The sequence below is a fragment of the Leuciscus leuciscus genome (genome assembly GCF_965113295.1).
Source record: "Leuciscus leuciscus genome assembly, chromosome: 12".
Taxonomy (NCBI): domain Eukaryota; kingdom Metazoa; phylum Chordata; class Actinopteri; order Cypriniformes; family Leuciscidae; genus Leuciscus; species Leuciscus leuciscus.
Window position 1 is genome coordinate 22,229,430 of NC_138736.1, and position 24,573 is coordinate 22,254,002.

Consider the following 24,573-nt stretch of genomic DNA (forward strand, 5'->3'; position numbering starts at 1 on the left):
GAATAAGCTCGTGGCGCGACACGGCAGGTTACGCAATACTCGTTCCCTCTTCTAGAGAGAACCGAGGTTACATTAGGTAACCGAGTACGTTCTCTTACGAGAGGTTCTCTCGTATTGCGTAAGTTGCTTACGCTACGGGAACCCCTTGTCAATGCCGTGCGCGCCGAGCATCAATGCATGAGTCCCAGGGAACCCGGGGAAAATAACATGCGAGAACAGGCGGCCAGCAACGCGGGCCAGCACATGTCATAAGCACTTCATAAGGGTACAGAGCGGCACTGCCGGTCTGTGTATAAACCCGAGGGGAGTGCGGCCAGCAACGCGGGCCAGCACAGTACACAAGCACATCACAGGGAAAATATATAGAGCGGCCTCGCCGGTCCATGTACGAAAAGTGTAAGCCCTAGCGCCACAAGTGAAGAATAGGCGGCCAGCAACGCGGGCCCGCACTAATACATCAGCGCATGATGGGGAAAATACAGAGCGGAACCACCGGTCTGTATATAGAGACTTTTATCCCTAGTGCAGCTTACCAGAAAAGCTAGTAATACACAGGAGTAGTCTGCGCATAATAAATGGGCAGAACATACATCCCGCTTAGACTGATAACAGTTTCGCCTGCAAGGGGACTTCCAGATTATAAAATCTCACGAATGTGGAGGGGGAGGCCCAGCCTGCCGCCATACATATGTCGTGAATAGAAATCCCGCTAGACCAAGCCCACGAAGAGGCCATGCCTCTGGTGGAATGGGCTCTGATGCCCATAGGGCACTGCAGGTGTTTTGGACGCATATGCAGCTGCGATTGAGTCCACTATCCATCTGGACAGACTCTGTTTCGAGGCGGCGAGACCCTTGGTACGGGGACTGACAGAGCGTGAAGCTTTGACGGTGGTCCGGCCACAGCGGGACTTAACCGTCTTTTCCTCCCTAGTGCTGCTAGGAGGACTTCGCGGGCTCGGGTTTCAGCGTGATCTTAGGTCGAGGTCCCTGTGAGGGAGGCGGCCTGTTGCGGCTGGTCGAGCTTGATCCAGGGCGACCGCCCTGTCGTCGCTGCGAAGACGGAGGTCGAGCTGGACGCTGTGCGGAGCTTTGTGCAGGCTGGTCACGTGGACGGCGTGCGGCTGAGCTCGAGCGTCGAGGCAGGAAGAGGTTCATAGCCTGCGTGGTCTTTTGACCTCCTCGCACTCAGGGCAGCCGCCCGAAGAGAGTGCGGTGGCGGCATGCTCGCGGCCCAGGCAGAGAGCGCAGATGACGTGGCAGTCTCCATTTATTATTATTTTTAATTTATTTTTTGCATTATGGCTGATTCATTTATTGTACCCACAAGAAAATGCTATGTGTCTTCATATTTTTCATGTATCCCATTAATTTCCTATGGCAGTCAATTTTTTTTTATGATGCATGTGTAGACAAGAGATTTTGTTTTAACTCTATTCCTGTGTGTGTCATCTACAGAACTCCAGTGCGGATCACCGTGTGCGCTTGGATCTGGGTCTCTGGGATAAGTTCAGTGAACTGGCCACTAAGTGCATTATTAAAATCGTGGAGTTTGCCAAACGAGTTCCTGGTTTCACTGGACTCACTATTGCCGATCAGATCACACTGCTCAAAGCTGCCTGCCTCGACATATTGGTATGTGCATGTGTGTATGCTTTACTATCATGATTATGCAACACTTTTGAATTATACACAAGGACACAAAATACAACTTTACTGTATTATAAATATAAATATTAAATACTATATGTACATTGTATGTGTAATATTATTTATAACTAAATATTATACAAGCTGTTACATTTTTCAACCCTGTTACCAAAACAGAATAGTCTGAATAGTGTTATTTTAGTTACTTCGAAATGGCTACAGCTTTTGAACCCTTTGGTCTACATCTTGGACTCGTTTGAAAGCAGATACATGACGATTTCTTGTCAAAGAGTCAGAATTACTCAAAGTATTACAGGAACAGTTTAAGAGAAGCTCAAATAGACTGAAAAGTGACAGCCTTTTTTTGTGTGATATACTTTCACACAAAAAAAACCCCACATGGGACATGGAAAACATTCCAGAACATAGTTTTCAATTTATAAAAAATATACTTGTGTGGGAAAAAATAAATGTTACATTTGTTGAGAGCTTTTTTATATATATACAAATAATATGTCAAGATGACATAACAAACAGGACCACATGGAGATGCCAAAAGACCACTATACAAGCCACCTTAATAGACTGCATATAGCTAATAAATGGATTCATTCAGAATTAGGCTACTAAACACACCAAAATAAAAGTTAAACATAAAAATATTCTAAATGTGCCGAAACTCAGTGATTTGAAAGCAGGTTGACATCATCAGAGAACAGTTCCTCTGTCAGCGCGAATGTTCGTGTCTGTGCTTGAAGCGTCTGATGCCAATATGTACATAAACACCACTGACCCGCAAACTCCTCCAAATTCCTCCTTCATCTATAAAACCATTTTATAACACTTGCCATACATGAATTTTGACATGTAATGTAATTATAATAAAATCATTTAATTAAGACACTGAAACATTTATTTTAATATTTTAATTAATTTTGAAAAATGGATTTGCATTGTGCAAAATTATCACAAATTAAGAGTTGATGCTATGGAATCCTTTTCTACTGATATAGACCTTATGCACCAGAGAAACAAGCGCGCTGCCATCTTTAGAATATTGTCTTTTTTCGACTATCGACTATTTTTGACTGACAAAATGCCGGCGGACACAGCTACAGTGATTTGTTCAAAATCTTTCTTTTTAGTAAACTCTGTGTACACAAACAATGTTCTCAATGCTCGAGTTCATGTGTAGAGCCCCTGGTGATACTTCGAGCAAAGTTTCATGTTGTGTCGAGCCTTCTTAGTGTTTAAAAAATAGTTATTTTTTGATGCTATCATAGAAGTGCCCCAAGCACTCCCATTCAAAAGGCAATTTGACCGGAAACAAAAATACGGTCAAACTTAAAAGTGGCGTTTCCATTTTAATTATGCTTTTAAACTAAAGTTTGCCTCGGGTAGATTAACAAAAAGACCCTAGATAGCATTTTGGCGAGAGTTACCCTTTAAGAATATGAAGCTGAAAGCTTTTGGCTCCACTTTCCTCAAGGCTCATTATTCACAATAATATGGTAATGTGGAAGGATTCTGTCTTGACAGGAGGAGGAGCAGGCTGGGTCAAGTCAAGTCACCTTCATTTATATAGCGCTTTTAACACTATATATTGTTTCAAAGCAGCTTTACAGTGATAATAGGACATTGCAGTAACAGAGATTGTTTTGGATTTACAGCAGCTCTAGAATAAAGTTATTGTCCAGCTAAAGTTAGTTTTGATTGATTGATTCACTTCCATTGCAAAGATCATTAGTTATTAAGTTAGGGGCCGCTAACACGACACCGTTCTAACAGAAAACACTCAACGCGCTCCAGCCCATTGTGGTGAAAACCACAATGTTTCTCCTGGTTTCCACGTCAGCGCTGTTTGATCTGTTAATAACGGAGAAATTTGAATGTTTCTCACTAGATCTCGCAGCGTTATTACGTCTGTGGCGAATTCAAATGCTTTCTTTACTGGATCTCTTAAGGCGGGCATACACTGTGCGATGTCTGTGTGAATTCAGCAAGGTTACCTACTCACACTGAACGAGTAGATCGCATGCGATGTAAAGCCAAAGCTCAGGATTTATGTGCTCACACTATACGGTCCGATCATCGAGCTGCGACTTCACTGCTCACACTATATGTGTGAAATATGTGCGATAAACCCTCGTGCCAGGTAGCGCCAATAGACGATATCATGACAAGATTGTCAAAACAAGCATCAGCTATCAATATCAAAATTATTTAGCATTTCCAATTTATGTAGGCTATTAAATTATTATTAGTATTTTTGTATTATTATTAGTATTATTAGGGAAGGCCTAGGCTAATTTTATTGTTAAACTGATAGGTTATTATAATGAATTTGCCACGCAATAATTTCATAGCGCATCACCACACAACCAAGGCGCTGTGAGGATAATAAAATATTAGCCTACATAGAAGCTTCCTCATTGAAAATTGTCTAAAAAATGTAGGTCGATTACAATAAATGATAGGCATATTAATTATTAACAGTCTATAATATGTCTGAAGACTGCAATAATTAATCATCAATGAAAATTAAAAACAGCTTTATTTCAAAAACATTGTTTAACAAATTATTAAAAGAGAGGTAGATACATCGCAGGTGGCTTGGAAGACGTGGGTAATGGTTAATCCATTTTGCAACACGAACTGGAAGTGAGCAACAGTAATTTGAAGCTAGTTTGGACTATACAAAACTTAAAGATCTCCCTCTTTTCGTTTTTTTTTTTTTTTTTTTTGCTGCAGATGAAATGGTTCAACTTCTGTTTTTGCGCTTGCGCAGTGAGTAAAAAAACTCTGAGTTTACGGCAATCGTAGCTTTACTTCAACTGTGCGATATAGTCACGAGGAGCGACCAAAATTTCTGACATGCCAGATTCATCCGACCATCCGATTGCCGGTCGGGAGAGGTTATTCGCCTCTCGTTTACCCCTGTACACTGCAAGAATACTGCACGACAAACGACACACGACAAAGCTGAAAATCGTCCCGACCCGAAAAAGAGTCGCGCGAGTCACGGCTCAAAATCAGACAAAAATCGCACAGTGTATGCCCGCCTTTAGCGCTGTGTAGTAACAGTTGATATGAACTGATATGTGAAGATCTATGGGCGATGTACGTGCATTTTAATGAAAATATCGAGTGCTACATCGAACATTTTTTATACAGGGCTTAAAGTATTCTGGCGGGGTGCCGGATTTCCGGCTTGAGGGCAGGTCTGGCCCCCGGCGCAGGCACAATTTATTTATCAGGCTGCAAATTACAGTCGGAGGCACTTTAATCTGACTTGAATAACACACCGGTCCCCTTCAACCTACCGGTCACCACTATTGCCACCCGCTGGAGAACTCGACTGTTATATATTTGTCCGCGCATTTGAGAAAAAAAAAGAAAAAAAACTCGCCTTTCCCGCACTTCTTACGGTCCCTGAATGCATCTCACACGCAGCCTCGCTCTAACGTGCTTCTCTCGGAAACCAAAACAATGACTATGCGGATGCTGTAGCTAGTGTTAATGGCTTATTTACAACTTAAAACATCTAAAAGAAGCGGCGATGGGCGCAGTGCAGGTTGAAGACAGGCCTGTTGTTGTGGATTATGCAAAAGAAGTTTTGCAAAATGGACGCTAATGATCGACCAGAAGAGTCATCGGATAAAGAGGCGAAGAGCAGCAAGTTCTACGACTGATCCACAGTAAAGTCGGGCGAACGGGGGCGAACGGGGTCGCTGCGCTTATCACCGGCGCTAAAATAAGCACTAAAAGGCTCTGTCACTCTCATGAATTCATTCGCTGCATCGGATCTGTCCATCCCCGGTACCCCGCACGAGAGCACGGTGTCGGACCATCCCCGCTCCGCTACGTGCCTCCCTTCTGCAGCCATGCGCGCGGTGAGACAGGTGTGCAGGGGAAAGACATGCGGTGTAAAAAATATTAACTTAACATTTTGGTCTATACTTGTATTTTACCTCCCATATATTTAGTGTTTGCACAAATTGGAAATAAATTAGGTCCAAATGTAGAGTAAATGTGTAATAAAGTGTAATAAAAAATAAATATAAGCCTAGGCTACATTGCCTATATACAGTAGTCTCTATCTAATTTTTTTCTTTTTTCTTTTAAAGTACCGTTAAAGTACCGGATCGATAAGGAGTATCGATAAGAGTAGTAGTATATCGATAAATACTTAACGATACCCATCCCTAACAGTGACAGTATCATATTACTTAGTTTGGGGTTGAACTGGAGTGACAGTCCTATAGACTGCGAAAAACTTGCTCTTCTACAGTATATGGGCTCTTCAACTTGCTCTTTGTGTAACCCGATTTGGCAAACCTCGTCAATAGAGGATGATGTAGCTGCAATTTGTTGCTGTCCAGTACAGCTACAATATGCTAATGAGACTACATGAGCAAGTAGGCACTTGGTGTTTTAAGCCCCCAACGGCGCCTTCCAGGCAGCGAGGGGATGGGTAGGTTTAAGGTTGAGGGTAGGGTTAGCTGCCTCTAAGGAGCCATTGGGGGCTTAAAACACCATTGAGCTGAGAAGTAGGACATATTATTTATTATTGTATCAATATGAACAGTTTAGATGCCCTTCAGACTTGCAGTGTAGCGATGTAGGCCAGGACTATAGAAGATTTTATAGAGTTGTGCTTCCAAAACAGTGGACCAAGCCCAAAACATGTAGTTGACAGTTATTTAAAAATTTGGTTTGGCTTATTAAAAGTGGTCAAGAACCAACCTCACCCCCTGCCCTCAAGTTGCCACCCCACTCTGGGTAGTGCCACCCCTTTAAAACACTGTGCTGGAGACCACTGTATTGTGTGTTTTAGGTTATCTTTGCCAATAAAATGTATTCAAATCTGAATTACATAACATTGTATTGGCTGTCAATCACGATGGGAGAGTAGGCGAGTTACAGCATGTCCACCATATCTTGTGGGGGTTTTGCATTAAGCCATTTGTGTTGCCCTTACCACATTGTGCCTCATATACTGTAAATGTTAGACCCAGTGACAGGCTGGCATGAAATGGCTTGCATAATACTAAGTAAGGAGGCCATAATATTTTTTTACTCATGGCTGAAGTTAAGTTTCTCCAGCTCTCCCAAGGTTGGCAAAAAAAAATGCATCTCAAAATGCATCAGATTGATGCTTTAAAATATGGAATTTTCTAAATTTTCTTCCCGGGGGATCATGCCCCCGGACCCCCCTAAAGGGGTAATATCCTTCTCACCTTTTTCTTCCCTGACCCGTTTTCATGCCTGAAACGGGCTTGGTTGAGCCACAAAAAGTTCAGGCTCAGGATTTTTTTTCACTTTAAGCCCTGTTTATATCGTTACCGACAATATATACCGAAACCGTTTTTTTGCCCGGCCCTAGACTCAAGCATGATTTTCTTGTAAAAAAATACGACGTGTCAGAAGTGCACTTTTACAATCATTCACTTGTACAGAGTGTAGCTTAGTCTTATCAGTTTGGCGTAGAGTGCAAAAGTTTCCGTGCTTCATTCTAACCTCGTGGTAACCGAAGGAAAAGTGTTAGCTATGGAGGAGGCACAGGATGAGGACATACGCAGACAGGAGCCAGTAAATGTTGTCTCATCGGGACAGAGTGCGGCATTCAACATTCAGTCGCAAGAGCCCTTTTGATTTCTCCAAGCCGCTGGAATGGCCCAGATGGATCCGATGATTTTAATGATTTCTTCAAGCAAGTAATCTGTATTCGTCTATGGAGGGAAATCAGGTGAATACACTCGTCTATTGCATGGGTGACAAGGCAGATGATATTGTGCAATGATTGAAGCAAACAAAACAAAGGCTGGAAGCAGTTCATGTCCAAAATGTGGTAAATCTCCCTCCCATGCAAAATACCAATGCCCTGCGAAGGATGTAGATTGTCGAAGGTGTGGGAAAAGAGGACATTTTCAGCGTGTGTGCATTTCAGTTAAGTCAGTTCATGAGGTAACAGAGGAAGTCAAGTCAAGTCACCTTCATTTATAAAATAAATAAGGAAAACACCATATTCCTTGGATCAGTGAGGATATCCCAAAGAGGATAACTAAAATTGCAGTGGTAGGCACAAAAGTGAAATTCAAGATTGACACTTGGGCTGAGGTGATTGGAATCTCGGAGCGCACATTCGAGAACATTTTCTCACATACTAAACACATACTATAAAACCTGTGACCAGGCCACTCATAGGACCAGGTGGACAACCACTGGATGTAATAGCATGAGCAGGTTAGTGCTGCAAAAGGAGAGGAGAGCAGAAGCAATACAGGATGTGTATGTTATTAAAAACCTGCAAATGGCATTATTGGACAGGCTGCCAATAACTTACCTAGATCTAGTCACAAGATTGGACAGTATAGACATAACAATGCAAAAGAAAACATACCCAAAATTGTGCAGTGGTTTGGGGGTCATCGAACAGTCATATGCCATCAAGCTCCAACCAAATGCAGTACCTTTCTCACCTAAGACTCCAAGGCACATTCCTTTGGCACTTAGGTGCAAAGTTAAGGAAGAACTGCAGCGTATGGAAAAAATTGGTGTCATAAGCAGAGTAGAAGAGCCGACTGACTGGTGGTCTGCTATGGTGGTGGTACCAAAGAAAGATGGGACTGTTCAGCTTTGTGTTGATATAACAAAGTTGAATGAAGCAGTTTGTAGAGAGAAATATATATGGTATGTTGGTAGCGGCCAAGATTTTTAGTAAGCTTGATGCAAACTCACAACATTCATAACACCCTTCGGTAGATTCTTCTTTAACTTTTTAACATCGCTTCAGCTCCTGAACATTTCCAAAGCAGGATGGACCCTGCTGGTGGATGGTGGTGTCGAACCAGGATGGTGTCGAAATTAAGGAAGGTCTGGAGGGGGTCACCAAGATGATGTGCTTGTTTTGGGAGGAACTCAGGAATAACACGATGCACGTTTTGCGCATGGTTTTGCAAAAGATTCAGAATGCTGCATCACACTTAACATGGATAAGTGTGATCTGTTGAAAAGTAAGATACACTGTTTGGGACATATCATCACAGCTGATGGAATCAGACCTGACCCTGCGATAACTGAGGCCATAAGGAGAATGCAACCACTCTCAAATGTTAGTAAGGTAAAAAGTTTAATGAGGATGGTTAATCAGTTGGGAAAATTCATATCGCAATGAGCTTTCCTCTTAGTTCAGGAGGGACTACTTCTGAAAGATTCCAGGCGGGGAATAGTAAAGTGTTGAGATCAAGCATGACAATCAGTATGGTGGCTGACTCTGTCACGAGCTGAATGATGTAGTACATGGATGTAAAATCTGTGCAATGTGTGAATCCAAAGGAGCCAGTGGTAACCACTGAGCTTCCAGAACGGCCATGGCAAAAACAAGGAGCAGGATTTTTCATGCTGAAAAACAGAACATATTTGCTTGTGGTGGACTATTATTCGAGGTATGTAGAAATTCATAGAGATGATAACTTTAAGAGAGAAAAAAAACTGTATTGGGAAATCCTGTTCTATTAGAGGTTTCAAACTGTTGTCTGTATATTTACGGTGGTAAAATGCAAGAGAAAGAAACTGTACTTCAAACTTACCATACAGGCTTAAGGGGTTGTTGTAATTTAGTAAGAAAAGAGAAATATACATATATATGTTCCTGTGTTTATTTTTATTTTATTTTTAAAGGGAGATGTGTGATATTCGCAATAATATAGTAATGTGTGGTGATTGTGTCATGACAGAAGAATATTTTATTATGATAGCGGCTGCTGGCAGAGGATTTTAATAAACTAAGTTCCTGCAAGTGATGGACAGGTCCTGCAACGGGTTGGGTACCCGCATAAAAGTGGCTAAAACGGGTGGATTGTGACATTCCTAAAATTCACGGGCAAAATTCATGTCTAAATTACCATTACACATACGCAATGTGTGTTTTAGTCAGGCCATCCTTAAAAATATTCTTGTTTGCCGTAACCTGACCGACCCTGTCAATTTAGGAGCGACACAATAATAATTTTTTTCCCCCTTTTAGTCCGACCGACTTGCCGGTTGTAAACTTGCGTTAAGACCGACCGATTTTTATTTTATTTTTACTCTTCAAACAACTAATACAAATGCAATAAAATGATATTAATTATATTTTAGAAAGTATTGTGTATATAAATTGCCCATATAGGCCTACATACAAACGTAGGCACGCTATTTCTTTTAAATAAAAACCGGTGGCGTCATCTATGATTATAAGGGCTGTAGGTTATATGCGAAATGAAACCGAAATCACGACACTCAGGGCCAACCTATAATTAAAACTTTCACAGAGATCTCAAACAGGCATTTAAAACACCAAATATTAAGAATTGGCATATCAAGCAAAATAATATTCGATGATTGATCGAAAATCGTATCTCTCCCCCCACATGCTCACCGGCAACGCTCCGACATTAAATTTCTCTGTACTGTAGGCAGGCTAATAGCCCTATGTGTTGTAGCCCTGTCATTAAAAAACTATTTAGTTTCATATTCATGTTTAAATAAAAAAATAAATAAATTAAATTTCATGTTGATTATATGAAAAGTGAAAAGCATGAATAAGATAAGATGATCCCGAATATTGGGAGACAAATGGAGTGGGCAGACATGATTTTGACCACTTCATTAAAGGGCACCTATTATGACTCTTTTCACAAGATGTAAAATAAGTCTCTGATGTCCCCAGAGTATGTATGTGAAGTTTTAGCTCAAAATACCCAACAGATCATTTTTTACAGCATGTTTAAATTGTCATTTTTTGGGGCTCAGAAAAACGCGCTGTTTTAGTGTGTGCCCTTTAAATGCAAATTAACTGCTGCTGCACGGCACAGGGGGCGGAGCCTCACGAGCTCGCGCTCAGAGTCAGGACAATCTCATCTGATAATATCAGAACAGAAACTCTCAGTTGCGGTGTTCATTTCGACTCGGAGTCGGACAATAATGCCTGCAGAGCCAGAGAATATATGCTGTATGGACATAGAACAGGTATAGTTTAGTTTAATTATGGTTATAACTTATTTGTCATCTGCTTTTATCCACTAATACAAGCCTGCTGTAGCAAAACCCGTCCGAATGATGACCAAAATATACTGACGAGTTCAGTGAAGTTTATTGTACATCACACAAAAGATGAGCGTTTGTTTTACTCCAGAGAATCTCTGTAAGAGCTGAATAAACATAGTATAAGAAGTGCGCATTTAAGTCTTATCCATAAACTCTCTCTCTCTCTCTCTCCCTTTCATTATCAACAACATACACAGCGAAGTACACAAAACATTACAACTAACAGTAAACAAATATACACACCTTTTCAGTGGGTGCTAAATAAACTGGTAAACCTTATATCCGTAAAATGACTCGAAGAGCTGTCATAAAGAGCGCGCTCGCACTTTCATTTCTTCCGTGTCCAGTCACGTTAGGCCTGTTGCTCCGGAGAGTGTAAGCTTGATCACAAACAGTACAGATCCATCCTTGAGTAACAGCGGGAGTAAATGAAGACTGCTATGTTCATTCTTACATCCATCAACAACACACCTCAATCGCTTATGCTGGGTACACACCAAAAGATTTTTTACATCTTATAAGATTTTCAAAATGTGACAGACCACAAACATGAGGACAAAAAATCCTAGATTTAAGCGTTTTGCTCCTATAGTGTGCCATGATGTGACAAAGACAGCACACCACACACAAACAGATTTTCAACCAGAGTCTCGACTATGAACACAGGAAATCTCGCAAAATATCGTGAGACTTCAGAATAAGCATGACGGACGATATGCAGGAAGAAATTGCGATAGTGTTTGGAATGATTTTCACTGAAAATTCACGTGAAAAAACCATTGTACCTACCATTATATATAACCTTTTATACAGAAATATATTCATTCTTTATTGTCTTTATTTATTCTTTATTGGATTTATTGTCTCTTTAGAAAAAGTTATTTAATCCCTCTAGTCTATAGAACCTCACTGAACCCTTAACACTCAGCTTTTCTTTTTTTTTTTTATCTTTTTTTAATGTGAAAATGTTTTCAGATTGAAACGCACTTTGCAGCTTTCTTATTTTTCAAACCCAATATTGTGTTTAGGTATTGTAAAATTTCTGCTCTTAAAATGAAAAACAAAGGCTTGTTTCCTCGAAATTTACACTTATGAATACTAAATCTTAACATTAAGCTTCCTGCAAGTGTGTGTGTGTGTGTGAGAATGACCGTGTCTTCCATCATCTCGCTTTCTGATTGGATATTGTTTCGTTTCACGTGATAATCTCCAGAGCGTGCGCGTGTTTGTCCCCGGGGTTCCCCCCCACACATCAGGATTTCTGATCGTAAATATTAAACATGTTTAATATTTACGATTCGCGATCGGAGCGGCTCCGACGTTCTTCCGAGCAGGTTCGGACACTCTTAACACACCTCACACCAAGGGAAAATCTGATAAAATAATCTGTTAAACCATCAAGATAATCGGGACATAGCTAGGATTGTCGGAAGGGGAGAAATCGGCCCAAAATCAGCCCGATTATCTTTTGGTGTGTACCCAGCATAAGGAGACATTCTTGTCTACAGCTGCTCAAGCGTCGAACAATGGCGGACTCTGTGTCCAGCTCAGTGTTGCCAACTATTTTCTAAGGAAAGTAGCTAACGCCTGTAAAAGCAATTTTCAGAGATTAATAAAAACAGCATCAAAGGTGTAAGAAACTTTCAAGAAGCAAAAATTGTTTTAAAGAGAAAAGGTTTATTCTTTGAGGATTCTTTTCACAGCCGCAGCCACCCAGATGTGAAATAGAATGACCTAGTGGACTCAATGAAACATAGACATTTTATACAGGTTTCTGACATTCTTGACTCCTCCTTTCCCAGTTTCTGTAAATTTCCTTAAAGACATCTTATATCTCAAGCTGGTATGGACTGGTCCCCCCCCCCCCCCAGAACACATGCTATTCTTTGTCCCTGAGAAGTCAAAAGGCCTTCATCTACAATCTAAATGACCTCCTGCTTCCCTCAGGAGGGGGCCTGGGACCCTATTATTATACGACACCCTGTATTCCTTAACTAAAACTCTTTCTCGTGCCCCAGGTGGTTGTTCTCTTTCCTGGCCCATCTGGCATTATTGTGTTTGTTCTTTTATGTCCCCTTCAGCTGTAAGAGATCCTCACAGAAACATATGACTAAATGATATTAACAGTTAGGAAAACGATGAAAATTAAGTAATACTGAATTTTTCCATCACAATATTCCTCCTCTTTATCATTCTCTGATAAACTATATATATAAAAATTCAGCCTTGTTTTCTAATTTTAATTAAACCCATTACGCTATTAAATCTTCAGAATAGAATCAATTCAAGTCTTTACATAAGACTAGAATTAATTCAAGTTTCTTACATCACAGTTATGCCCTTCATGTCTTATTCTCGTATACCTGATCACTCTACTTGAACTTTGAAAAAGTAAAAAGCTTGTATCAAATAAATAAGCATTTTGTCTGAAACCGGGCTAAAAATGAACAAACATTGTTATCGCATTTTCCTGGTTGAGAACCAGACCCTCAGTCATCCCAGACATAGCTCAAAGCATATAGTAAGAAAAACGTAAATGATTATAATTGCAACTTCCGTCACTCGTACCATCTGCATATTTTGTTCATCCCTAGGATAGACTGTACCCATTAATAACAAAATTATCAGAATAACACATACAATCATAACACTATGTATTTGTATATGTAGCTTTTTCAATTAATCACAATATTTTGTCAGGGAATGGTTTTACTTCTAAAGCTGTATTTAATTAAAATCTATTTAATAAAATCTAACCTGACTTTTCCATTACATACCGTTTTTTTTTCTTATCACCATACTTCACATTAATTAATAAATCTTCTACCTGAAAACACATTTTTCTTTGCACAAGTCAAATGATTAGATTTATATCAATACTAAGCCCTAATTTGATTCAATCAAATAAAAATCACAAAACTTTTCTTCAACCATTAATTGGTCAACATTTTCTCCAGATATGTTGATCATCTCGTTGCCTCATGGACGTTCCATCTTCACCAATATGACACTTTGCATGCCGTAGAGAGGATTTTTCCAACGTTGGCGGGGTAGATAGTTTCTAGCACATATCATTGATCCCCCACTTTATTCTTTGCGTTGGTGTTTTGGGTTGCTGACGTTGGTTGGTGTGGTTAAGGTCAGATGCTTCGACCCAGGTCTAACACTCTTCAATCATTTTCAAATCCTTACAAGATTTTCCCTTAGATCACGATCGCACCCCCACTGGAATGAGTCATTTACTGTCTGCTGTCACCTGCGAAAGCAGACCTTAAGTGATTTTGTTAGTGACCGCTTGTCTTGCCGTCCCTTTGGTGTGACCTGTGAAATTTTCAACCTGAAACATATCACCGGATAATTTTTTGCTCATTGAATAGCACTCGGGGTCCTTGTTCCCCAAAAAAACATTCAACCCATGTTGCTCATGTTAACAAAACAATACAGAATCAGTTCTGTTTGGTTCAATCCGTTCTGACATCCTGCAAAATGAAAATGTTAAGTTATGCGCTGCGCAAGGTGCCCCCCTGAAGAGTTCAGGCCCCCCCTGAAGAGTTCAAAGGCTCTTATCTGACCATTTGTGTGTGTGTGTGTGTGTGTGTGTGTGTGTGTGTGTGTGTGTGTGTGTGTGTGTGTGTGTGTGTGTGTGTGTGTGTGTGTGTGTGTGTGTGTGTGTGTGTGTGTGTGTGTGTGTGAAAAGTCTGCATCTTCTGTAAAGAAAAACAAATGTTGAGGTTATTGTCACATAGTTTTTTTTTTTTGTCTGCTGTGCTGCCGCATCTGCCCTGGCGTTTCCTGTCGAAACAATTCTTGTTATTAGCACACTTAAAATACAAACAATGCACACAATTAAACCCAATGTCCTCCCAACATTTATCTTCCCACCTGTGCGATGGCTTTCAGCAAATGTGAACCCCTTAGTAATCCAGATCTGGCTGGTTAAGACAAATAAAGTTCTTCTAACCTCTCCTGGACTTTCCTGAATGCAAATGGTCCTTCTGATCCCCTGAAGAGTTGAAAGGCTCTTATCTGACCACCAGTGGGTTCCCCCTGGACTTTTACTGTCCTTACATACCGATGAGGTCAAAGCTAGATAACCTCTCAGCCTGCTGTGAAGACAGTGGGTTTAGCCCCCCTTGTGAGGCCGAAATGTCTTTGTTTGTGGCCTGAATACAAATTATCCATACTAAAAAGTTCAAAGACTCATCTGATCACTTGTTTTACTGTGCGTTCTCTTGTTCCCGCCACGAGCATATTCATCCTCCTCTTTATGCACGACACTCATCTCGTGCATAAATTTAACGTAATAAAATTCTCTTACTTTTATCAGACGTCCATAGTGACTTCCATTTCAAGGTACACATTTACATTCTTATCAGTTCTTGCTTTCCCTCGGAAATTGAACCCATGACCTTGGCGTTACAGGTGTCACACTCTAATGTTTGAGCTACAGGAAAAACTGCAATATTTGTTAATATTTATTTGGTAACATTTGTTTTGGATAAAGTTTGCTAACCCAAACGTTGTCCTTAACTAACGCATACTGTTCAAAACATGAATTAACACTCACACTCATCCCTGACTATGAACCGCTCATATTTCTTATTTATATATTTTCTCTAAAAATATTTACATTTTAAATGACAGTTTAACCTTACATTTTCCTGTATCTTTTATCTAATGTTTTTATTTATGGCCTCTTTACCAGTTTCAAGGCATGTCTGTTCATTATTCATTTGATTTTAGAAAAGTCAGCTGGATTGTTTTTTTGGTTCATTATCTGACTGATAACAGAAAGACAGACAGAGTATCAAGCAGTCTCTCAGCAGTCCACTCAAACAGTCTCTTTCTCTCTCACTATAAGCAAATCATCTTTTCAACAGCCTCCTAGGACTGTAACTAAAATAATCATAGTCATAGTCAATCCTTAATAGTTCACAAATGTCAAAATACAAATATTTGACTCAAATTAGAACCATTACAATAATCTAAAATACATTATGCTATGATCTTTTCTAAGGTTATCTTTAGTTTAAATACTCAATTCACCTAACCTTCGTTTTTTCAGAAATTTCTCTTGACTCATCACAAGCTGTTCTCATCTTTAGCCACCACCATGTCCAACGACCTTCAGAAGTTAAAACTAGTTCAATATCAAACGTTTTTTCCTTGCCCATGAGGCAACCAACATCATGTTCCTTATATAAATTAATACGACTTGTTACGGTCTCCACAACAAATAATGACAATCACCTCACGGTCTCAGTTGGCTCTTGAAAGCCTATTTCCATTAGCTCTTAAGCAATAATTTTCTTTTCTTCAGGGTGTTGTCTCCCTGGCATAGATGCAGACACGTCACAATGGAGGACAAGCCATACAATCAACGCGGTTTCTTGTGAGTGGTATAGGGGCTCACATTTTCTGGGGCAGACTGAACTTCTTACAGCTCATCTCGCCTCTCAATGATCTGCTGAAGCTGATCGCCACTCAGTCAATCAGCGCCACTCTCATATCCATCTCACATAAAAAAACACCTCCATCAGGAAATGCCCAGTGTTTTTGCGTGATCCTTCTGTCTTAGGTTGTCCTTTTGGCCTTAAGATCTTACCCGTCTTTGAAGTAATCACTCGTACACACTGGTAACCGCTTTTCCCCATTACAGAATCTGTGACCGTTTTCTTCAACATAATCTGTTGTTTTCTGGAGCTTAGGAAAAGGCGCATTCAAGAGTCATCAGAGCCATTCGGACTGCCTACTAGTGTTAAACATAGGGAGACGGATTAATAACAGCAGTATTTAATCACTTAAATTCATTATTATACTCAGTGAATTTAGATCACAATCGTACATTCAGTGTACTGTTACTTCTGTAGCCGGAGCCATCAGCCCTGTTTTATGGTGGAGGCTAAAATGAGACAGTCACTGGTCCCAAAATAAACAAGTTCAAATCAGTATTATTTTAAAGACTTCTTTAAAGTCTTTCAGTTTTACTTTTAAAACGTTTTAAGTACAAATTGCCCTTTTGAATGGCAATGATTTCCTTTAACATCTCTGTGTCTATGATTTTCAACTGAAACACTGTGCTTTACACAGGCTCAGACAACAGCTTTCAGCTGACACTGAATGAGAGAGAGACTCTTGAGGCATTCAGGACTGATACACTGCATTCTCATAAACTTTTAACTTCAGACTTTATCTACCATCTTAAGGCATCTTTTCCATAAATTACATGTATTGTAATTTAGACATTACAAATTTCCACTCAGAATGAGTCTCTGTTGCACTGAAACTGTGGCAGTTTCAGTCACAGCACATACCAAATCCAGATAAGCAAACCTGTTTTGGCCAATTCACAATCTTATCTTTTGAACCCAAAACATCGGCTGTTGGCTCTTTTCATAGTCAACAACAAGCTTTTGTTTAATCAAATGCCTTTTTTATACATTTTACATTTTGCAACTGTTAATCCTGTAACACTGCTTCTGCTTATTTTTTCTTAAAGAAATAATAATTATTCTAGTTCTTAATAACGTTTCAAATTTCATTTCAATTTTAGTTGTCAGATTTTCAATTACCATAATTTAATACCCGACTTCAATGTTTTCTCTAGGAGTTGATCAATCTGCTTCTATGGTTCATACTATCTTTTTAGACTGCTCTCTCTGCTTGTCATACATTTTATGATTATCACTATAAATCATTCGTTAGATTTGTCTCTCTATATCATCTAAAACCTTATCAAAGCGTTTCATTCAAAACACAATCATCCTTTTAGTGACCGGTACTTTTAAAATATTTTGCAACTCATTTAGCTCATCTGTAATTTTACGTCAACCGGTACTTTTTATAGTTCTTTTCCTTTCAAAAGGAATTCCTTACACTTAGTATCTTTCAATCTTCTTGACAACTTTCAAAAGTTTATCTATCAAATTTCTTTTCTCCCTCATTTACTTTTACAGTCATACAGTGGGCATTTTACAGTCACCGAATGACCTTCGCTGACCGCAATAAAACACTCTTTGTTATTCTACCTACAGTCTTATCCCTGTGGTCTTTCTAACATCTCCACCCTACTTTACACCCCTGAAGCAGAGTGTTCTTATTCATGAAATGCAAACAGAGCCCCTGATAAGTTCTCTGCATTTTCCCCCACTGTCCGCTGCAAATTCAATTACAATAGCCGAATCACAATCTTCATCATATTAACACTGATCTACTTTCTAACCCATATTAACACAGACTTTTCTTTAAATTTGTGTTAGTTTGGCACTTTCTTTGTTTGGAGCCAGTCAAAGTTGATCTTTCCAATCAGAATCAAACTTTTACAAAAACATAATCTGCAAATCTCTTTAAACTGAGAGCTTCAGAGCAGAGCTGCTTACAGCATTTGCTCCCTTTTGTATCAGGACTATTCAGTTACTCTTCATACAGTATAAAGAAATTTAGCATGTCATTAATTTCATTAACACTGGTTTGATAGCTTATTCAAATGGTTAGTATGCAGATTCAACTTAATATTATCATTATTCAGTTCCACTTATCTCTACTGTTTCACAGAAATCACAAGATTCCTCAAATCTTGTTCTCAGTCTCTAAATTACACAGACAGCTATCCTAGCCGTTTGCACCTTCAACTCTTGTTATAAAAATATGGCAATCTACTCTTAAATAGCCTTGTTTTCATAACATTAATACAATAAAGCACATCCACATCATTATTATTGGCAGAACATTAATTTTCATAAGCGACGTGGAAAATCTAAATATTCTAAGCGGGTTTCACAAAGTTTCTGATTAACTTTTAGTCATACGTGTCTAGGGAAATTATCTCCAACCCATAATTTCCTTTATAAAACAGACAATGTCCTTGTCTTTCAATGACTTAATTTCAACAAAATATCTGACTTTGTACATTATTGATTTCCCAAATCTTCAGACATAGCTGTCTTTACATCTATCTAATTGTGTTATCAACAACACTGATTACAAATCACGTACATATTAACATCCAGAAGCTGGGTTGAACAAGCAAGCGCTGTTGCTGTACTCCCAGCATAGCTGGACCCTTTAGGTTCAAAAGACAATGGTTGTCAGAATAAACATTATTTCAATAATTATTTTATCTCTAAAATATATAATTTTTCCCGTTCTGCTTAATGAAACATTCCTTATCTTTATATCATGTTAATCCCTGTTAATCATACTCAATGCCTTATTTTTATCTAAAACTCACTTTTCATACCATTTACTTAATCAGGCGTTCATAAATATGAATGTTATCTTCCCCTACATGCCAGTTCCCTCTGTATCTGTTCAATCCAACAATTCACTGTTTGTATTTTCCATCAGGAAAAACATTCTCTTTTCCCTACATGCCAGTTCCTTCTCCTATCGACTCTGTTCTCTTTTATCTGATTTTCCATCAGGAAAAACTTTCTCTTTTTTTCCCTACATGCCAGTTCCTTCTCCTATCGACTCTGTTCTCTTTTATCTGCTTCTTTTCCATCCAACAATTCACTGTTTGTTCACATTTTTACACTCATGAACAAACTAACGTTACAACAACTCTTTGACTAGTAACGGATAAATTGGCACTTCAGAAAAAACCCTGTACTTTTGCCCATCTCATACGCTCATCATTTACAACACTGCTCAAATCATCAGTCATAGTTTTGCTCAAAGTTTCATCAGACACACAAAAAGATTTGCAAGCAGTTTCTTCATTGCAGATAGCAGAAAGAAAATCAGTGTATGTGTTTGTGTGTGCGTCGTGTGTGCGTTTGTTAGTAAAAATATTTTCACTTCCCTTTGCTGTAGCCAGACTGAATTCCCAGAGCCGAACCCTGCCCTCTCGGTTCAATCCGACTTTATGGAAGGACATGCGCTGCTCCAGTGTCCGTCCTTCTTGCATATTCTGCATTTTGTACAGTCTCGGTGCGAGTGGGCATTTGTTGCACAAACATAACAGTTCCATTTTCCTCCAGCAGCGCTTCCTCTCAGTCCTTTTCGATTAGCCGGGTTTGAATGGGAAAACACAGGTTTGTTCTTCGCTGCTTGTTGCGGTCTGTGCTGAGGAGTTTGCCTTCCCCTGCTGCACTGGCGCCGCTGGCGATGTGCATGAAACTGCGCTGTTTGTCTTTGTGCCATTCGCTGTCTGTCCTGCTCCAGTTCTTGTGCGGTTCTCATGGGCGGCGGAGAGCGGTCCAGATCGAGGTCCCGCTGGGCCGTTATTTCTGCTATGGGGTAATGGTTTGTGTTGTAGGCAGGTGGCGGAGCCGTTGTCAACTCGGTACACACATGTTTAACACACACACAACAACAACCATTCTGTTTTCCCTCGTTCTTTTTCATTTGACAGAAAATAGGTGTGTGAAAATGGTCTACTTTACTGTTAGATGACCCCATTTTGGCTGAATCTCCCTTCTGGATTTCACAACTTCGACACGTGTCTTACAATATCTGTCAAACGTCTTCGACAGATCCGATCTTTTTTTGTCACCCAAAATCGGTCGGGTTTCTGTAATTACGTTCCACTCAAAATCTTCCCATAGGCCTAAGCACTTTCTAGCGCTCTATTAATTCTGATTTGATGTGGCTCTTTCGTCCACTTGTAAAAAAAAAAAATTTTCTCAGGTTACAGAGATTTTGAGTAAAACTAACTAATCAGCAATTGTGATTATCTGAATCACCTGTGGCACTCCCGTCCACCTGTGGCACTCTCGTCCACCAACGAGCTAAGTGTGGTAGAAACCGATCCGAAGCTACTTCAATTTCTTCCCCAAACAATTGTGATTTATCTGAATCACCTCTCGCTCGTACCAAAGCAAAACTCAGCCAAAATGGTTCACGTTCACTCACAATTATCAAATTACACTTAACATCAATAAAACAATTCTGCCGTTTCTTACCCAGAGATGCTTTTCTGTTTTCTGTAATTGCCACGGATTCTTTTTGATCTTTGTGGGATTTCTTCAACTGGTCCTGAATGCGGGTATTTCAACCGTCGAGGTATGAGACGGCCACCTGACGCTGCCGGGTTGCACTTCCGTCAAATCCGTTCTCAGGACCAGGAGAAGAAGAGTCCGCACGAGATCCGACACTTCTGACACCACTTGTAAAAGCAATTTTCAGAGATTAATAAAAACAGCATCAAAGGTGTAAGAAACTTTCAAGAAGCAAAAATTGTTTTAAAGAGAAAAGGTTTATTCTTTGAGGATTCTTTTCACAGCCGCAGCCACCCAGATGTGAAATAGAATGACCTAGTGGACTCAATGAAACATAGACATTTTATACAGGTTTCTGACATTCTTGACTCCTCCTTTCCCAGTTTCTGTAAATTTCCTTAAAGACATCTTATATCTCAAGCTGGTATGGACTGGTCCCCCCCCCCCCCCCAGAACACATGCTATTCTTTGTCCCTGAGAAGTCAAAAGGCCTTCATCTACAATCTAAATGACCTCCTGCTTCCCTCAGGAGGGGGCCTGGGACCCTATTATTATACGACACCCTGTATTCCTTAACTAAAACTCTTTCTCGTGCCCCAGGTGGTTGTTCTCTTTCCTGGCCCATCTGGCATTATTGTGTTTGTTCTTTTATGTCCCCTTCAGCTGTAAGAGATCCTCACAGAAACATATGACTAAATGATATTAACAGTTAGGAAAACGATGAAAATTAAGTAATACTGAATTTTTCCATCACACGCCTCCCCTAAAAGTCGCTAGATGTCGCTAGATGACGTCATACGTCAATTAGCATATTCATGACGTCATCGCGGCGTACTTGCGTTCTGCCTGCCTAATGTTTTTTCTCATTAAAATCATGCTCACACATACTGTATTTTAATATAATATAATATAATATAATATAATATAATATAATATAATATAATATAATATAATATAATATAATATAGCCGAATGTCCAATAAAGCTGTTCTCTTTTACTATATTTTTTTTGTCAGACAATAGAACGAGTAGCCTAGCTATTGAATGACTATTTTTATATGTGTAAAATTATCTGAATTGAGAGAGTTCGGGAACTGGGTGAACTAAAGCACTGTGATAGTGAGTATTACAAGTGATAAGCACAATAAAATAAAATAAAATGGTCAAACTAAATTCTTTAAATATAAAACAAAAGATAAGTTATAAGTCCGTGGAAACAACACTGCTCATTCACTTCTGTTAGCTGCGCTGATCCTCTCTCAGCCATTCACTGAACAGGGTGGACGCAGAGAGAGGTCTGTGACGGCAAGGAGAAAGCAAACCTCGCGCTCGCAGGGCTGTGCTGGCAACATTTTGAGGTTACCGAGGTTTGTCCAAAAAGTAGCTAGATATGTCGCTAGTCGCTTTTTTGAAAAAATTTCGCTAAAGGGGTCTGAAAAGTCGCTAAAAATAGCGACAAAGGCGCTAAGTTGGCAACACTGGTCCAGCTCACTCAGGGCGGGTCTATGCTCAAACTGAAGTGTCACTCAACAGTCGTGGGAGGGGCCTGCTCAATTCTACGTCACATTGCGCCAAATCTGAGAACAGCTCATTCTGAGACAGTGCTTATGATTTATTGAGATTGTAAAAAAAACACTGGGTGGATTTTTATCATTCTAGGGTGGTTTTGCTCACACACTGCCAACACACATTTATGTTCAAACACCATGTAAAAGTGAATTTTGCATAATAGGTGCCCTTTAAGTTTGTTTTTGTAGAAAGCCTTTCTTTAAAGTGAATTTCGTTTTGTATTAATTGTATCTTAATTTTAATCAATGTTTCATCAACCAATTTCCTGGATTTAATAAATAAGAGGTAGGCTAAATATAGCAGGCAATATAATCAGGACACGGAGGCGCCGGCACGTGAACTGGAGTTCGTCTCTCGGTTCTCAATTACTTTATTACAGGAATTATTGTTCATTAGTTACATTTACCAGTAAACAACTTAAAATGTTTAATGAGCACATCTTCATGATTTATTAAAGGATTTCATAAAGTTGATTATGATTTCACTTTTCTAACTTTAGTTAGTGTGTAATGTTGCTGTTTGAGCATAAACAACATCTGCAAAGTTACAACGCTCAAAGTTCAAAGCAAAGAAAGATATTTTCTTTTAAAGAAATCACTTTTTTAGGACTACAGCAGGGTTTCCGCAGGGTTGTAAAAGGTAGTAAAAGGTAGTAAATTAAATTATGCCAAATTAAGGCCAGTAAAAAGTAGTAAAAAGTAGTAAACGTCATCTGACGAGGTAGTAAATTTTCGAAGCCCCATCTAACTCTATGGGCCCTATCTTGCACCCAGCGCAAGTGACTTTGTACACCGACGCATGTATCATTCCTATTTTGCACCCGCGCAAAGCGGACTTTTCCCTCCACAGAAGCACGTCGGTAAGTTAGGAAATACACTTGCGCTCCCGGGGGCGGTTCAGCGCAAAGAGGGGGCGTGTTCCGGCGCAAACGTTCATTCATGCTATTTTGCAGGTTTAGAAAACAATTGCGCCACTAACCAGGAAAAAATAGTTTAAAGTCAGTGGCGCGTTGCGCATGTTATTCATATGCTATTTTAAGGGCGCATGCTTGGCCATAATCAATGTAGCGTGTGCACAACGCACATAGCCTACACTTTGATTCTCTCATCTACACAGAAGCAGCAGTTTTCATTTTTGAATACATTATTACGATAGATAGATAGATAGATAGATAGATAGATAGATAGATAGACTATTTATTATAAAAGCATACATCTAGCTTACACATTTACCCAAATTATCATACGCCTGTTTAACCGAAGTTAATTTGGGTGGGTTTCTCCATTTCAATGTAACTTCTCTCTTTTACGGCCGTGACGAGAGCGTTGCTCTCCTTGGCTGTGAACCGCTCCTGGCGAGCGCCTGGCAAATCCGCCGTTTCAATAGCAATCCGCTATGGAAAAAGCGCGTTTGCTCTTAAAGGGAATGTGAGATGACGCTCTGATTGGTTTATTTCACTTTACGCCCAAACCACACCTATGAATAATGAAGCTACTTCAGACCAACCCATTTTAGATTTGCGCCTGGCGCAATAGTCATTTATCCCGCCGGGAAAATAGCAACAGCGCCGAGACCCGCCCACAAAGTTACTTGCGCTTTGCGCTTTGACACTTGCGTTTCAGATCGTTAAAATAGGGCCCCATATCATGGGTGTCCAAACTTCGGCCGAAATTAACACCCGCCAAGCGCCAAGTGCGGTTAGATTTTCCGTTTGGCGAGTAAATCTCAAAAGGCTATCCGCCACACTGGCGGGTGAATGTTCATCATACCAAAATAGTAATAAAAAAATATTACAATTGCCTTTTGTAATGTTATGATGCCTGGAAATTAGTTAAAATCTCCTGCGAATCTAGAGCGAGCGAGCGAGCAAAAGCGCGCATGCAAACCGTGTAGCGAGCGCACGGCAGAGAGGGAGAGACCTTGCGTGACCTCTCTCTCTCTCTCTCTCTCTCTCTCTCTCTCTCTCTCTCTCTCTCTCATGCAGTGGTGACGCGTTCATATAAACGGCACCTAAACGCTGTAAAAAAAAATATTATGACATTTTAATTGTTTATTAATAAACAAGTGTTTCTGTGTCAGCTGCAAAGATGAAGTTGACACTGACTCGCGATCTTCGCAGTAGTGAACGCGCCGGAGAAAAATGCATTGCTTACGGATTAGCCTATAGCTTACTTTTATTTAGTTTTGAATGGTTCTGTTTAAAAGTAGAAATTTCAAGCTTTCTGTAGATAATAGATATAGGATATTTCTAATTTGTTTAGGTCTGTGAGGCGAGTAGCCTAGGCTACCTATACGCTGAGTTTCGGTTCATGTCTGAACGTGTT

The 24,573-nt window shown here is 39.8% G+C and overlaps 1 protein-coding gene and 1 long non-coding RNA gene across 3 annotated transcripts in view; both read left to right on the forward strand.

Annotated features, from left to right (window-relative positions):
* LOC309511499 (retinoic acid receptor beta-like) overlaps positions 1–24,573 on the forward strand; it is a 327,730-nt gene that overhangs the window by 283,999 nt on the left and 19,158 nt on the right. For both annotated transcript variants that reach the window (XM_082186743.1, XM_082186744.1), the window contains exon 5: positions 1,458–1,634. In XM_082186743.1, the coding sequence (XP_082042869.1) occupies positions 1,458–1,634 (177 nt within the window). The remainder of the gene's footprint in view (positions 1–1,457; positions 1,635–24,573) is intronic.
* Positions 12,329–15,025, forward strand: LOC309511604. Its single transcript, XR_014210715.1, has 2 exons — positions 12,329–14,290; positions 14,880–15,025. It is a non-coding gene; the product is annotated as an uncharacterized lncRNA (long non-coding RNA).